The following is a 16,007-nucleotide window of genomic DNA, read 5'->3' on the forward strand; positions in this document are numbered from 1 at the left end:
ATTTCATCCTCACTAACACTCAACACTGGAGCCCCCCCACCCCAGGGGTATGTATTCAGCCCCCTACTCTACTCCCTGACTGCATCGCCAAATACCAGACTTTAACCATTTACAAGGTCACTGATGACACCACCAGAGTCGGTCAAATCTCAGATAGTGACAAAACAGACGGAAGGTGGAAGACCTGGAAAAATGGTGCCCTGAGAACATCCCAGCTCTCCCTACCGGCAAAACCAAGGAACTCATTACTGCCTTTCGGCGGGATGTTACTCATGCCCTCCTACACATGAACAGCACAGAGGGTGGAACAAGTGGAGAGTGTCAAGCTCCTGGGAGTGGTCATCCACAACAAGCTTTCTTGGACTCTTCATGTGGGTGTACTGGTTACAAAGGCCCAACAATGTCTCTTCTTCCTCAGGCAGCTGAGGAAATTTGGGATGATGGTGAATACCCTTGCCAACATTTATAGGTGCACCACTGAGAGCATTCTGTCTGGGTGTATCACTACCTGGTACAGCACCTGTACCATTCAAGATCGGAGACGGTTACAGAGAGTGGTGAACTCGGCCTGGACAATCACAAAGGCCAACCTCCCATCTATAGAATCCATCTACTATCCCACTGTCAAGGAAAGGCCGCCAGCATTCTCAAAGATCCATCCCACCCTGGCAATGTATTTCTACAACCTCTACCATCGGGGAGAAGGTACAGAAACCTGCACACACGCACCAGGCCGGTTTCCAAACACTTTCTACCCTGCTGTTGTTAGAATACTGAATGGACTCACAAACTCTTAACATTCGCCTGTCCTGTGTTTTTGTTTTTGCTGCTGTTTACGGATTATTTACTGATCTCTGCTCCTTAACTCTGGGAGCTGCCTGGATTGCTCACAAAACAAAGGTTTCACTGTACCTCGGTACACGTGACAATCAATTCAATACAATTCCTTATCTCTGTTCTAAAAGGGTCTTCCCTTTCCTTTAAGGCTATGCCCTCGGGTCCTAGTCTTTCCTAAAAATGGAAACATTTTCCCAACATCTGCTCTGTGCAGGACATTCAGTATTCGGTAAGTTTCAGTTAGATCCACCACGCCCTCTAAACCCCATCGAGTATAAACCCAGAGCCCTCAAACATTCAGCTTTACATTCCCGAGGCCATTCTCATGAACCTCCTCTGAACACACTCCAGAGTCAGGACATCCTTCCTGAGATATGGGCCCCAAAACTGGGCACAATCCTCCAAATGTGGGAATCTTACTGATCCCTATCACTTTGTCTAAGGCCTTGGTAAAACCCAGAGAAACCACATCAACGGCACTACCTTCATCTATAACCTGGCACCTCCTCGGAAAGGTCCAGCAGTTCTGTTTGAAGTCTGTCCCGTTAAGCAGGGTGACTGTGCCTCACAACACAGTGGAGGGTATTCTCAATGTGAAGGTGGGACTTTGTCCCCACAAGGACAGTGCAGTGGTCACTCTCACCGATCCTGTCATGGTCAGATACACCTGCAGCCGGCAGATTGGTGAGGATGAGGTCAGTATGGTTTTCCCTCTTGTTGGTTCCCTCCCCACCTGCCGCAGACCCAGTCTAACAGCGAGGTCCTTTAGGACCCGACCAGCTCGATCAGTAATACTGCTGCAGAGCCCCTCTTGGTGGTGGGACATTGAAATCCCCCACCCAGGGGACATTCTGTGTCCTTGTCACCCTCAGTGCTTCCTCTGAGTGTGTTCAACATGGAGGGGTAATGATTCATCAGCCGAGGGAGGGCGGGATGTGGTAATCAGCAGGGGGTTTCCTTGCTCATGTCTAACCTGAAGCCATGAGACTTCATGGGATCCGGAGTCAATGTTGAGGATTCCCAGGGCAACTCCCTCCCGACTGTATCCCACTGTGCTGCCCCCCCCTCTGCTGGGTCTGTCCTGCTGGTGGGACAGGACCTACCCAGGGATGGTGATGGTGGGTTCTGGGACACTGTCTGTGAGGTATGATCCCGTGAGGATGACTGTGTCAGGCTGTTGCTGGACTAGTCTGTGAGACCGCTCTCCCAGTTTTGGTGCTAGCCTCCCCCGAATCTTGCTCTGAGATGTTATTATCTTCCCCATTTTTGTCCATCTTGAAACAGTTTGTGGACAGTCCAACCCGAGGTTGGGACATATTAGACCAGTGTGGAAACAGGCCATTTGGCCCATCGAGTCCATGCCAACCTTCCAAAGAGCATCCCACCCAGACCCATTCCACACCCTATCCCTGTAATACTGCAGTTAGCATGGCCAGTCCATCGAACCGGGACTGTGGGAGGAACCCGGAGCACCCGGAGAAAACCCAGACAGACACAAGGAGAAGGTGTCCTGAGGCCGGAATGTGTCCTGAGGCCGGAATGTGTCCGAGGTGGGAATCGAACCCGATCCCTGGGGCTGTGAGGCAGCTATGCTAACCACTGTGCCACGGTGCTGCCCAGGTATGGGCGAATGGGCCTGGTCAGGGGACTGACCGTTCAGTGGGACAGCATGGGAACAACATTCACAATTCCTTACACTTTAAGTCAGCGATGAACACGGAAAGTCAGGGCTTTGTGGGAAGGTACAAAATTAGTGTTGGGGCAAATGAAATCACGCCGAGGCAGGAGCTGGGGAGGGTTTGTCAGGCAAGGCCAGACTAGAGATGTGGGAGATGATGAAAGACTAGCTGGTGAGAGTTCAGGCCCAGCATGGCCCAGGAAGGAGGTGGGACAAGGCTGGCACATTCAGGGTCCCTTGGATAATGAGCGAGGCTGTGAATTTAGTCAAAAGGGGAAAAGAAGCACATGTAAGGTTTAGGAAGCGAAAATCAGACAGGGCCCATGAAGAATATAAAGGAAGCAGGAAGGAACTCCAGCACGGAATGAGGAGAGCAAGAAGGGGCCATGAAGTGACCTTGGTGAGCAGGGTTAAAGAGAATCCCAAGGCATTCAATAGATTAATTAAATACAAGCGGATAACGAGGGAGAGGATAGGGCCACTCCAGGATATAGGAGGGAAACTGTGTTTGGAGCCAGAGGATGTGGGCGAGACCCTAACTGAGTACTTTACATCAGTGTTCACCCAGGAGAAGGGCGTGGGGGACGGTGAGACCCTAACTGAGTACTTTACATCAGTGTTCACCCAGGAGAAGGGCGTGGGGGACGGTGAGACCCTAACTGAGTACTTTGCATCAGTGTTCACCCAGGAGGAGGGCGTGGGGGACGATGAGACCCTAACTGTGTACTTTACATCAGTGTTCACCCAGGAGAAGGGCGTGGGGGACGGTGAGACCCTAACTGTGTACTTTACATCAGTGTTCACCCAGGAGAAGGGCGTGGGGGACGGTGAGACCCTAACTGAGTACTTTACATCAGTGTTCACCCAGGAGAAGGGCGTGGGGGACGGTGAGACCCTAACTGAGTACTTTACATCAGTGTTCACCCAGGAGAAGGGCGTGGGGGACGGTGAGACCCTAACTGAGTACTTTACATCAGTGTTCACCCAGGAGAAGGGCGTGGGGGACGGTGAGACCCTAACTGAGTACTTTACATCAGTGTTCACCCAGGAGAAGGGCGTGGGGGACGGTGAGACCCTAACTGAGTACTTTACATCAGTGTTCACCCAGGAGAAGGGCGTGGGGGACGGTGAGACCCTAACTGAGTACTTTACATCAGTGTTCACCCAGGAGAAGGGCGTGGGGGACGGTGAGACCCTAACTGTGTACTTTACATCAGTGTTCACCCAGGAGAAGGGCGTGGGGGACGGTGAGACCCTAACTGTGTACTTTACATCAGTGTTCACCCAGGAGAAGGACGTGGGGGACGGTGAGACCCTAACTGTGTACTTTACATCAGTGTTCACCCAGGAGAAGGGCGTGGGGGACGGTGAGACCCTAACTGAGTACTTTACATCAGTGTTCACCCAGGAGAAGGGCGTGGGGGACGGTGAGACCCTAACTGTGTACTTTACATCAGTGTTCACCCAGGAGAAGGGCGTGGGGGACGGTGACACCCTAACTGAGTACTTTACATCAGTGTTCACCCAGGAGAAGGGCGTGGGGGACGGTGAGACCCTAACTGAGTACTTTACATCAGTGTTCACCCAGGAGAAGGACGTGGGGGACGGTGAGACCCTAACTGAGTACTTTACATCAGTGTTCACCCAGGAGAAGGGCGTGGGGGACGGTGAGACCCTAACTGTGTACTTTACATCAGTGTTCACCCAGGAGAAGGACGTGGGGGACGGTGAGACCCTAACTGAGTACTTTACATCAGTGTTCACCCAGGAGAAGGGCGTGGGGGACGGTGAGACCCTAACTGTGTACTTTACATCAGTGTTCACCCAGGAGAAGGGCGTGGGGGACGGTGACACCCTAACTGAGTACTTTACATCAGTGTTCACCCAGGAGAAGGGCGTGGGGGACGGTGAGACCCTAACTGAGTACTTTACATCAGTGTTCACCCAAGAGAAGGGCGTGGGGGACGGTGAGACCCTAACTGTGTACTTTACATCAGTGTTCACCCAGGAGAAGGACGTGGGGGACGGTGAGACCCTAACTGAGTACTTTACATCAGTGTTCACCCAGGAGAAGGGTGTGGGGGACGGTGAGACCCTAACTGTGTACTTTACAGCAGTGTTCACCCAGGAGAAGGGTGTGGGGGACGGTGAGACCCTAACTGAGTACTTTACATCAGTGTTCACCCAGGAGAAGGGTGTGGGGGACGGTGAGACCCTAACTGAGTACTTTACATCAGTGTTCACCCAGGAGAAGGGTGTGGGGGACGGTGAGACCCTAACTGAGTACTTTACATCAGTGTTCACCCAGGAGAAGGGTGTGGGGGACGGTGAGACCCTAACTGAGTACTTTACATCAGTGTTCACCCAGGAGAAGGGTGTGGGGGACGGTGAGACCCTAACTGAGTACTTTACATCAGTGTTCACCCAGGAGAAGGGTGTGGGGGACGGTGAGACCCTAACTGAGTACTTTACATCAGTGTTCACCCAGGAGAAGGGTGTGGGGGACGGTGAGACCCTAACTGAGTACTTTACATCAGTGTTCACCCAGGAGAAGGGTGTGGGGGACGGTGACGCCCTAACTGAGTACTTTACATCAGTGTTCACCCAGGAGAAGGGTGTGGGGGACGGTGAGACCCTAACTGTGTACTTTACAGCAGTGTTCACCCAGGAGAAGGGTGTGGGGGACGGTGAGACCCTAACTGTGTACTTTACATCAGTGTTCACCCAGGAGAAGGGTGTGGGGGACGGTGAGACCCTAACTGTGTACTTTACATCAGTGTTCACCCAGGAGAAGGGCGTGGGGGACGGTGACACCCTAACTGAGTACTTTACATCAGTGTTCACCCAGGAGAAGGGTGTGGGGGACGGTGAGACCCTAACTGAGTACTTTACATCAGTGTTCACCCAGGAGAAGGGTCTGGTGGACGGTGAGACCCTAACTGTGTACTTTACATCAGTGTTCACCCAGGAGAAGGGCGTGGGGGACGGTGAGACCCTAACTGAGTACTTTACATCAGTGTTTACCCAGGAGAAGGGCGTGGGGGACGGTGAGACCCTAACTGTGTACTTTACATCAGTGTTCACCCAGGAGAAGGGCGTGGGGGACGGTGAGACCCTAACTGTGTACTTTACAGCAGTGTTCACCCAGGAGAAGGGTGTGGGGGACGGTGAGACCCTAACTGAGTACTTTACATCAGTGTTCACCCAGGAGAAGGGTGTGGGGGACGGTGAGACCCTAACTGTGTACTTTACATCAGTGTTCACCCAGGAGAAGGGCGTGGGGGACGGTGAGACCCTAACTGTGTACTTTACATCAGTGTTCACCCAGGAGAAGGACGTGGGGGACGGTGAGACCCTAACTGTGTACTTTACAGCAGTGTTCACCCAGGAGAAGGGTGTGGGGGACGGTGAGACCCTAACTGTGTACTTTACATCAGTGTTCACCCAGGAGAAGGACGTGGGGGACGGTGAGACCCTAACTGTGTACTTTACAGCAGTGTTCACCCAGGAGAAGGACGTGGGGGACGGTGAGACCCTAACTGAGTACTTTACATCAGTGTTCACCCAGGAGAAGGGTGTGGGGGACGGTGAGACCCTAACTGTGTACTTTACATCAGTGTTCACCCAGGAGAAGGGCGTGGGGGACGGTGACACCCTAACTGAGTACTTTACATCAGTGTTCACCCAGGAGAAGGGTGTGGGGGACGGTGAGACCCTAACTGAGTACTTTACATCAGTGTTCACCCAGGAGAAGGGCGTGGGGGACGGTGAGACCCTAACTGTGTACTTTACATCAGTGTTCACCCAGGAGAAGGGCGTGGGGGACGGTGACACCCTAACTGAGTACTTTACATCAGTGTTCACCCAGGAGAAGGGCGTGGGGGACGGTGAGACCCTAACTGTGTACTTTACATCAGTGTTCACCCAGGAGAAGGGCGTGGGGTACGGTGAGACCCTAACTGTGTACTTTACATCAGTGTTCACCCAGGAGAAGGGTGTGGGGGACGGTGAGACCCTAACTGAGTACTTTACATCAGTGTTCACCCAGGAGAAGGGTGTGGGGGACGGTGAGACCCTAACTGAGTACTTTACATCAGTGTTCACCCAGGAGAAGGGTGTGGGGGACGGTGAGACCCTAACTGAGTACTTTACATCAGTGTTCACCCAGGAGAAGGGCGTGGGGGACGGTGAGACCCTAACTGAGTACTTTACATCAGTGTTCACCCAGGAGAAGGGCGTGGGGGACGGTGAGACCCTAACTGAGTACTTTACATCAGTGTTCACCCAGGAGAAGGGTGTGGGGGACGGTGAGACCCTAACTGTGTACTTTCCATCAGTGTTCACCCAGGAGAAGGGCGTGGGGGACGGTGAGACCCTAACTGTGTACTTTACATCAGTGTTCACCCAGGAGAAGGGCGTGGGGGACGGTGAGACCCTAACTGTGTACTTTACATCAGTGTTCACCCAGGAGAAGGGCGTGGGGGACGGTGAGACCCTAACTGTGTACTTTCCATCAGTGTTCACCCAGGAGACGGAGATTGATTGGATATGTTTTATTGTTGCCACATGTACCTAATTCCAGTGAAAAGCTGTGTTTGTGAGCAGGAACCATGGACATACAGATGGTCGGGTATTCACACCGAGCTAGGTGTCCAGGTTACACTGTACACAACATGGACAAGGTGTGGTCACCATCAACATTATTTCAGGTTCGAGAGTCCATCCCTCAGTGTAATCACGGCCGGGACGATGCTGTTCCTGAACCTGTTGGTGGTAGTGTTCAAGCCTCTGTATCTCCTGCCTGATGGAAGTGGGAGGGGCCTTTGATGATGTTAGCAGCCTCTCTGTGGCAGTGAGCTGTGTAAATGGTGTCCATGGATGGGAGGGTGGATTCCGTGATGGTCTGGGCTGTACACACAATCTTCTGTAGTTTCTTACAGTCCTGGGCAGAGCAGCTACTGTATCAGGCTGTTATACACCCGGACAGTCTGCTCTCAATGGTGTATCTGTAGATGTTGGTGAGGGTCCTTATGGACAGGCTGAATATCCTGAGCTGCCTGAGGGAGGAGAGGCGTTGTTGTACCTTCTTAAACATCACATCCACGTGGGAAATCCCGGGCGGGTTGTCGGTTATCATCGCTCTCAGATACTGGATGTTCTCCGTCCTCCCAGCCTCCGCTCCGCTGGTGTAGCTGGGGGCCTGTTCTCTGAGTTTCTCTCTCAAGGTAACGATCAGTTTGTTAGTTTTGCCAACATCGTTATCTTTGCACACGTCACCAAGCCCTCTGTCTCCTTCCTGTATTCGGAATCATCGTTGGGATAATGAGATTTGTTGCTGAACAAAGAGACCTTGGAGTGCAGGTTCATAGCTCCTTGAAAGTGGAGTCGCAGGTGGATAGGATAGTGAAGAAGGTGTTTGATATGCTTTCCTTTATTGGTCAGAGTATTGAGTACAGGAGTTGGGAGGTCATGTTGCGGCTGTACAGGACATTGGTGAGGCCACTGTTGGAATATTGCGTGCAATTCTGGTCTCCTTCCTATCGGGAGGATGTTGAGTGTCAGGGGGCTGGGGACCAGACCATCACACCATGGAGGGGAAGGTCGATGTTAGGGCCAGTCAGTCGAAAAGGAAGGACAGGCAGAGACAGCAGTGCTAACCACTGAGCCACCATTCTGCCTGAAAGGAAAGACAGGCAGAGACAGCAGTGCTAACCACTGAGCCACCATTCTGCCTGAAAGGAAGGACAGGCAGAGACAGCAGTGCTAACCACTGAGCCACCATTCTGCCTGAAAGGAAGGACAGGCAGAGACAGATAAATGAACATGATGGTGCTAATAGACTGAGCATGTTTATTTCAATGCAAGGAATATTATGGGTAAGGCAGACGAGCTGAGAGCCTGGATCAGTCCCATGACAATATGATGTTGTGGCCAGTACCGAGACTGGGTTTGATGGAGGGACAGGACTGGCTGCTCAGTATTCCAGGGTTTTGTTGTTTTAGACGAGGTAGAGAGGAAAGTAAAAGAGGTGGAGAGGTTCCATTACTCATCAGGGAGAATGTTCCCTCTGCAGTCAGAGGGAACATCCTGGAGGGTTCATCCACTGACGCAGTCTGGGTACAGCTCAAAAACAAGATGGGTACAATCACTCCAATAAAGTTATACTAATGGGCAGCACAGTAGCACAGTGGTTAGCACTGCTGTCTCACAGTGCCAGGGACCTGGGTTCAATTCCTGCCTCGGGCAACTGACTGTGTGGAGTTTGTACATTCTCCCTGTGTCTGCGTGGGTTTCCTCCGGTTTCCTCCCACAGCCCAGGTGGGTGTGCAGGCCAGGGGAATTGGCCATGCTGAATTGCCCGTAGTGTTAGATGCATTAATCGGGGGTAAATGTAGGGGGGTGGGTTGCGCTTCAGCGGGTCGGTGTGGACTTGTTGGGCCGAAGGGCCTGTTTCCACACTGTAAGTAATCTAATCCTGGCACCGAGACACTAAAGAACAAATATGTTGGCAGATTATGGAAAGATGCAATAACATCTAACCTTCACTATTTAATTTTCATCCATATGTCAATCTAATGACCATTTCAAAGTTTGTGAGAAGATTTGTAGCTCGGGTGCTCGTTGTTGTGGTTCTGTTCGCCGAGCTGGGAATTTGTGTTGCAGACGTTTTGTCCCCTGTCTAGGTGACATCCTCAGTGCTTGGGAGCCTCCTGTGAAGCGCTTCTGTGATCTTTCCACACTCCCATACATCAGGAGCATTTCCGAACTGACAGCCAGACTACTGTGACCACTAGGACTCGTAACAGCACACAAACCAACAGCCACTCTCAGACAACAACTCACCAGGACAAACGACCCGATACCCAGCGTGAGCAAAACCAATGTAGTGTACAAAATCCCATGCAAGGACTGCACAAAACACTACATAGGACAAACAGGAAGACAGCTAACGATCCGCGTTCATGAACACCAACTAGCCACGAAACAACACGATCAGCTATCCTTAGTAGTCACACACGCAGATGACAAGCAACATGAATTCGACTGGGACAGCACTACTGTTATTAGGACAAGCCAAACTGAGAACAGCCAGGGAATTCCTAGAGGCATGGCACTCATCCACAGATTCAATCAATAAGCACATCGACCTGGACCCAATATACCGGCCACTGCAGCGGACACTGTGTGGGCGGCACGGTGGCACCGTGGTTAGGACTGCTGCCTCACAACGCCAGAGACCCGGGTTCAATTCCCGACTCAGGCGACAGACTGTGTGGAGTTTGCACATTCTCCCCGTGTCTGTGTGGGTTTCCTCCGGGTGCTCCGGTTTCCTCCCACAGTCCAAAGATGTGCGGGTCAGGTGAATTGGCCATGCTAAATTGCCCGTGGTGTTGCGCTTCGGCGGGTCGGTGTGGACTTGTTGGGCCGAAGGGCCTGTTTCCACATTGTAAGTAATCTAATCTAATCAAACAACTGGAACTGATAACCGGAAGCGGCAGGTACAAATCACTACAAACGCCGGAGGAAAGATCACAGAAGCGCTTCACAGGAGGCTCCCAAGCACTGACGATGTCACCTAGACAGGGGACGAAACGTCTGCAACACAAATTCCCAGCTCGGCGAACAGAACCACAACAGTGACCATTTAAATGCCCTTAAAGTCAGCGAGTCTACTCCTGTTACAGAAGAGGGGGTTCCACGCCCCTCCTGCTCTCTGAGTAAAGAAACTACCTCTGGCATCTCTCCTATATCTCTCTCCCCTCAATTTAAACGTTCTATATTCTGTGTTCGAGAAGATAGAGGGTCCCACTGGGGAAGGGGCAAAGGACAGGGCAGGACAGGTGATGGAGGTGACAGTGGGGGAGCTCTTTGGGACCAATGACCGGAGGTATAGCAATTTTAAAATAACGGAGAGGGTTGGTGGATTGGGCTGATTTACTCCAAGATCTGATGGTACATTAGAAGTGGACACTCTTTGAAAACATTAACCGTTTACAGCAAGTCCCCCTTCAGTCACGGCTGTAAACCCCAAAGAATAACGATCAACTCCACCTGAAAAACAGAGATAAGGACTCTCTAAGGATTCAAGAAACTGTCAATACATTGACCAGAGGTGACTGTGAACCTGAAGACTGGCAGGATTTTCCAACACAACAAAGATGGAGTAAGGAAGCAAGACTAGATTGAGTGTAAACTTACACAGAAACCCTCTAAACCCACCTGGAAAAGCCTCTCTTCCACAGGTCAGACATTGACAGAAGTAAATGTGGGCCCATTCTGGGCAGAATCAGGAGGATTTCTCATGAGAACAGGGGAACAGTTGGGAGCAGTTCAATCTCTGGAGGGTCTGACCAATGGAATGGTACCTCTGGGTGACCCAGGGGTGTCAGTTATAAATTGGCCTGACCACAAAGCTAATGGAAGTCACTCCTGTGTTACAAGGGAATAGGAAGAGGCCGGTGGTATTGAGTGAGGGGAGGACCGCCGTGGAGTTCTTCATATCCTGAACAAAAGCAACGCGGTGATCAGCACAGAGCAAGAGCACGCGGTTGTGGTACGTAATGGATGCCGGAAGCCTGTACGAGGCAGTGGTTAGTGCAGCCACTGGGTAAGTGTCATAGGGACAGATGACATTACTGTTCCGGCATCTCAGAGCACTCTTGTGATACCAAGCTGACCAGGAAAGCTTCCTGGAGCTGTACAGCTGACTCCTGTGCTCAGGGGTCTGAAAGATGGAGCTGGGGGAGGAGTGATTGGGATTGTAGCTATGATCATACCACTCACTCCTCCCATGGTATGGAGCTTGACTCACATAGAGAGACTGCGGCCAGGCTCCCTGAGGGGAGGTGATGGGCAGAGTGGTGCTCCACTCTGATGAAGTGTAGGTTCTGGGATGGTACTGAGGATCCGAGAGATTTCTGTAAAATTTTAACTTTTGCACAGGAACAGAATGGAATTCAAATGCTTGCAGGAGTTTGGGGATGAAGGTATTTTGGGAGAGCTGGTAGAGGCTTGAGTTAACGGGGATGGAAATCAATGTTTCTGGGGTCATCATATGGAACCGAACATTGCACATTAACTGGTCAGTTAACGCCGTCTGTTCATTCGAAACTATCCAGGCTTCGACAGCTTGGAACAGGGTGAACTCATCCTGAATGACCAGGTCAGATCTCTGCAGTAGTGCGTCCAGCTCAGTTGCAGACATTCGGTACCACACCTCAGACCTACTGAAGGCTTCACAGTGCCAAGCGAAGTATTGCAAGCAGATGTCCTGCAGGTAGCCATCGTTGACCAGCCCAGCATACTTGTACAGCTCCAGCTGGTGTCTGAAGGAAGGGTCCTGGGGCAGCAGTTTATAGAACAGTTTGTCACAGTAATCACGAATCGCGGTCACACCATAACTGGACGCCATGCTGTGGAGGCACTTAACGGACGACAGTTTAATGTACAGCTTCCGGGTGTAAAAATACCTGAACCAAAACACCAAGCACAGGAGGAGGTGGATGTTATTCCAGATCACCCCTCACCTTTAAACCTCCAAACACAAAATCAAATTCATCCCAAAACACAGATTCCCAAATCCCAAGGACAAGGTGATTCTCTCTAGCAGGGAGACTGCGCTGAGAGTCCAGGAAGATGAGGAATGATCTGATTGAGATTTACAGAATACTCCTGCATAGACCATACAGGGCCAAAGAGCACTCCATCTCAGGAACAGGCCCTTCGGCCCTCCAATCCTGTGCTGACACACACTAAAACTGTCTTCCCTGACAGGATCCGTATCCCTCTATTCCCTTCCTATTCCTGGATCTGTCCAGGTGTTACTGGAATGCTGCTGTTGTACCTGCTTCCACCCCCCCCCCCCTCTAGCAGCACCTTCCAGGCTCTTCCCCCCCCCCCCTTGTGTGAAACACCTCCCTCACACATCTCTTTTAAACATTCCCCCCCACCCCCCCCCACACCTTGAACCTGTGTCCCCTAGTAACTGACCCCTCCACCCTGGGGAAAAGCCCCCACTCTATCCCTGCCATTCACAATCTTATAAACCTCTATCAGGTCGCCCCTCAACCCCCTGCGTTCCAGACGGACAAACCCAGTCTACCCAGCCTTTCTTCATAGCTAAACTCCCCCAGTCCAGGCATCATCCTGATAAACCTTTTCTGTCCCCTCTCCAAAGCCTCCACATCCCTCTGGTAGTGGGGTGCCAAAACTGGACACAATATTCCACGTGTGGCCTAACTAAGTTTCTATAAACCTGCAGCATAACTGGCCTATCCTTATACTCAATGCCCCTCCCAACGAGGGTAAATATCCCACAGACCCTTATCTCCCTGCACTGCCAACCTTCAGTGATCTGTGGCCCTGCACACCCAGATCCCTCTGCATATCAATAACCCGAAGGGTTCTACCGTTCACGGTATCATTCCCACCTGTACCTGACCTTCCAAAACACATCACCCCACATTTGTTCGGATTAAACTCCATCTGCCATTTTCCTGCCCATGCCGCCAACTAACCCAAATCCTGTTGTAACCCCTGACATTCCTCTTCACCATCTCCACCTCCACCAATCTCTGTATTGTCTGTAAACTTACTAATTAGACCAGCTTCGTCTTCCTCTGAATCCTTTATGAAGGTCCCAGCACCGATCCCTGTAGAACACAACGATCCCAGCCCTCCCTCCCCTGCTCCCCTCTGCCTGCTGAGGGGCAGGACGAATCAGTGATTGGAAAGGCAGGCACTGATCGCAGAGAGTCAGAGGGAGACCCTGCCTGATTAATCCAATTGACTTGTTTGGTAAGGTGACCCTTCACCAGAGCTGTCAGCAGCTCAGAGAAACCGTTATGGAACGGGATAAACAGGTATGAAAGCAGAAGATTGTTTATTTTTGATTTGTTCCCAGGAGGAGGGGGCCGCTGGCTACGCCAGTATTTCTTGGCCATCCCTAATTGCCCCAAGGGCAGTTGAGAGTCAGCCCCATTGCTGTGGGTCAGACCAGGTCAGGAAGGCAGGTTCCTGCCTGACAGGACATGGGATTCAGATGGACTTTCCCAACATCCGACAACAGACTCAGGGTCAATCCCTGCTCTCCTCCACACCACAGGCCGGCAGAAAGCTGACCCAGACCTTCCCCAGGGGAATGTTAGAACATCTCTCAACAGCCAATTACAGAGAGGGGGGGAGGGGGGGAGAGGGGGAGAGAGAGGGGGGGTAGAGAGAGGGAGAGAGAGGGGAGAGGGAGGGGAGAGTGGGAGGGGGGGGAGAGGGGAGGGGAGAGTGGGAGGGGGAGAGAGAGGGAGAGAGAGGGGAGAGGGAGGGGAGAGTGGGAGGGGGGGGGGAGAGAGGGGGGGGAGAGTGAGGGTGGAGGTGAGGGCAGTTGCAGGATGTGGGGGGTAAGGGTCCCCACTAGGGTCCCTACTGACTTCACCCTAACCCCAGCTCCTCACAGACCGCGGTAGGGAACTGGAGCTGGAGCTAGATGGATCTCTCCTCACTCGGGAGGTGGAGGGGGTGATAGAGAGGAGTTTAACCACAGGGAGGTAGTTCCACCTCAGGTACAGGATGGAGGTAGCTGGGTGACCATCAGGAGAGGGAAAGGGAATAGGCAGACAGTGCAGGGATCCCCTGTGGCTGTTCCCCTCAATAATATCTATACCGTTTCAGATCCTGGGGGGAGTGACCGCCCAGGGGGGAGTGGCCCCCCGGGGAGAGTGACGCTCGGGGGGAGTGACCGCTCAGGGGGGAGTGACCGCTCAGGAGGGAGTGACCTCCTGGGGGGAGAGACCGCCCAGGGGGGAGAGACCGCCCAGGGGGGAGAGACCTCCTGGGGGGAGAGACCGCCCAGGGGGGAGAGACCGCCCAGGGGGACTGACTGCCCAGGGGGAGTGACCCCCCGGGGAGAGTGACCCCCCCGGGGGAAAGCCACAGCGGCCTGGTCTCTGGGTCTGAGCCTGGCTCTGTGGCTGAGATGGGAAGGGAGGGGAGTAGGAGAGTGACAATGAGAGGGGATTGAATGGTGAGGGGGACAGACAGGAGATTCAGTGGGCGTGAGCGAGATTCCCAGATGGTGTGATACCTCCCGGGTGCCAGGGTCAGGGATGTCTTGGATCGAGTCTCCAGGATTCTGAATGAAGAGGGAGAGCAGCCAGAAGTCGTGGTACACATCGGTACCAATGACTGAGGCAGGGAAATGGAGGACCACCTGAAAAGGGAACATAGGGAGCTATGGGATACAGGGAACACTCTGTCTGGATACAGAAAGTAAGGAGCTATAGGATACAGGGAAATCTGTCTGTCTGGATCCAGGATGGGCTGGCCCAGAGAAAACAGAGGGAAAGGATTCAGCCTGGAGCTCGGGAACCAGTGGGGTTCCACAGGGATGGGTTCTGGGAGCTCGGTGCTTTGTGATCTTTCTAAATGACTTGGGTGAGGGAGTGGAAGGGTGGGTTAGTGAGTTTGCCGATGACACGAAGGTGGGTGGAGTTGTGGATAGTGTGGGGGGCTGTTGTAGGTTACACCGGGACATTGACAGGATGCAGAGCTGGGCTGGGAAGTGGCAGATGGAGTTCAACCTGGAAAGGTATGAGGTGATTCACTTTGGAAGGTTGAGATAGAATGCAGATTACAGGGTTAAAGGCAGGTTTCTTGGCAGTGTGGAGGATCAGAGGGATCTTGGGGCCACATACAAAGTTACCACCCAAGTTGACAGGGTTGTTAAGAAGGTGTATGGTGTGTTGGCTTTCATTAACAGGGGGATTGAGTTTAAGAGCCATGAGGTTATGCTGCAGCTCTATAGAGCCCTGGGTAGGCCACACGTGGAATATTGTGTCCAGTTCTGGTTACCTCATTACGGGAAGGATGTGGAAGGTTTAGAGAGGGTGCCGAGGAGATTTCCCAGGATGCTGCCTGGACTGGAGGGTGTGTCTGATGGAGAAAGGTTGAGGGAGCTCGGGGTTTCTGATTGGAGTGAAGAAGGATGGGAGGGGAGTTGATAGAGGGGGACAGGATGGTGAGAGGCAGAGAGAGAGTGGCTAGGCAGAGACTGTTCCCCAGGGTGGAAAGGGCTGTCATGAGGGGGTATAATGTTAATGTGATTGGAGGAGGGTTTAGGGGAGATATCAGAGGGAGGGTCTTTACACAGAGAAGGGGGGGGGGAATGTAGCATCCGAGACATGAGGGACACTTACGCGCCTCTTGGACAGGCCCATGGATGAGAATAAACTGAAGGGTATGTGGGTTATTCTGGTCTCAGAGTAGGATAAGAGGTCAGCAGAGCATCGAGGGCCGAAGGGCCTGGACTGTCCTGTACTGTGTTCTGTGAAGGAGGTGATAGTTAATGTGTTCTGTCTCAGCTCAGGGGCTGTGCACAGGGGAGAGGCATCGTCACAGACATAAAGAAGGGGAACAAACAGACATAATGGGTGAACCCGGAGTGAGGGATGAAGGATGAGACGGGGGGAGATAATCATGGGGCACGATGGTCTGGAGTAAA

General features: G+C 52.4%; 1 protein-coding gene across 1 annotated transcript in view; it reads right to left on the reverse strand.

Annotated features, from left to right (window-relative positions):
• Positions 1–7,478: 7,478 nt before the first annotated feature.
• The window catches only part of LOC132817326 (galectin-3-binding protein-like), a 28,005-nt gene continuing 19,476 nt past the window's right edge, over positions 7,479–16,007 (reverse strand). The window contains exons 5-6 of the mRNA XM_060827738.1: positions 10,923–11,985; positions 7,479–7,811 (exon numbers count right to left, since the gene is read on the reverse strand). Of these exons, the coding sequence (XP_060683721.1) occupies positions 7,479–7,811; positions 10,923–11,985 (1,396 nt within the window). The remainder of the gene's footprint in view (positions 7,812–10,922; positions 11,986–16,007) is intronic.

This window comes from Hemiscyllium ocellatum, chromosome 1, assembly GCF_020745735.1.
Source record: "Hemiscyllium ocellatum isolate sHemOce1 chromosome 1, sHemOce1.pat.X.cur, whole genome shotgun sequence".
Lineage (NCBI taxonomy): Eukaryota > Metazoa > Chordata > Chondrichthyes > Orectolobiformes > Hemiscylliidae > Hemiscyllium > Hemiscyllium ocellatum.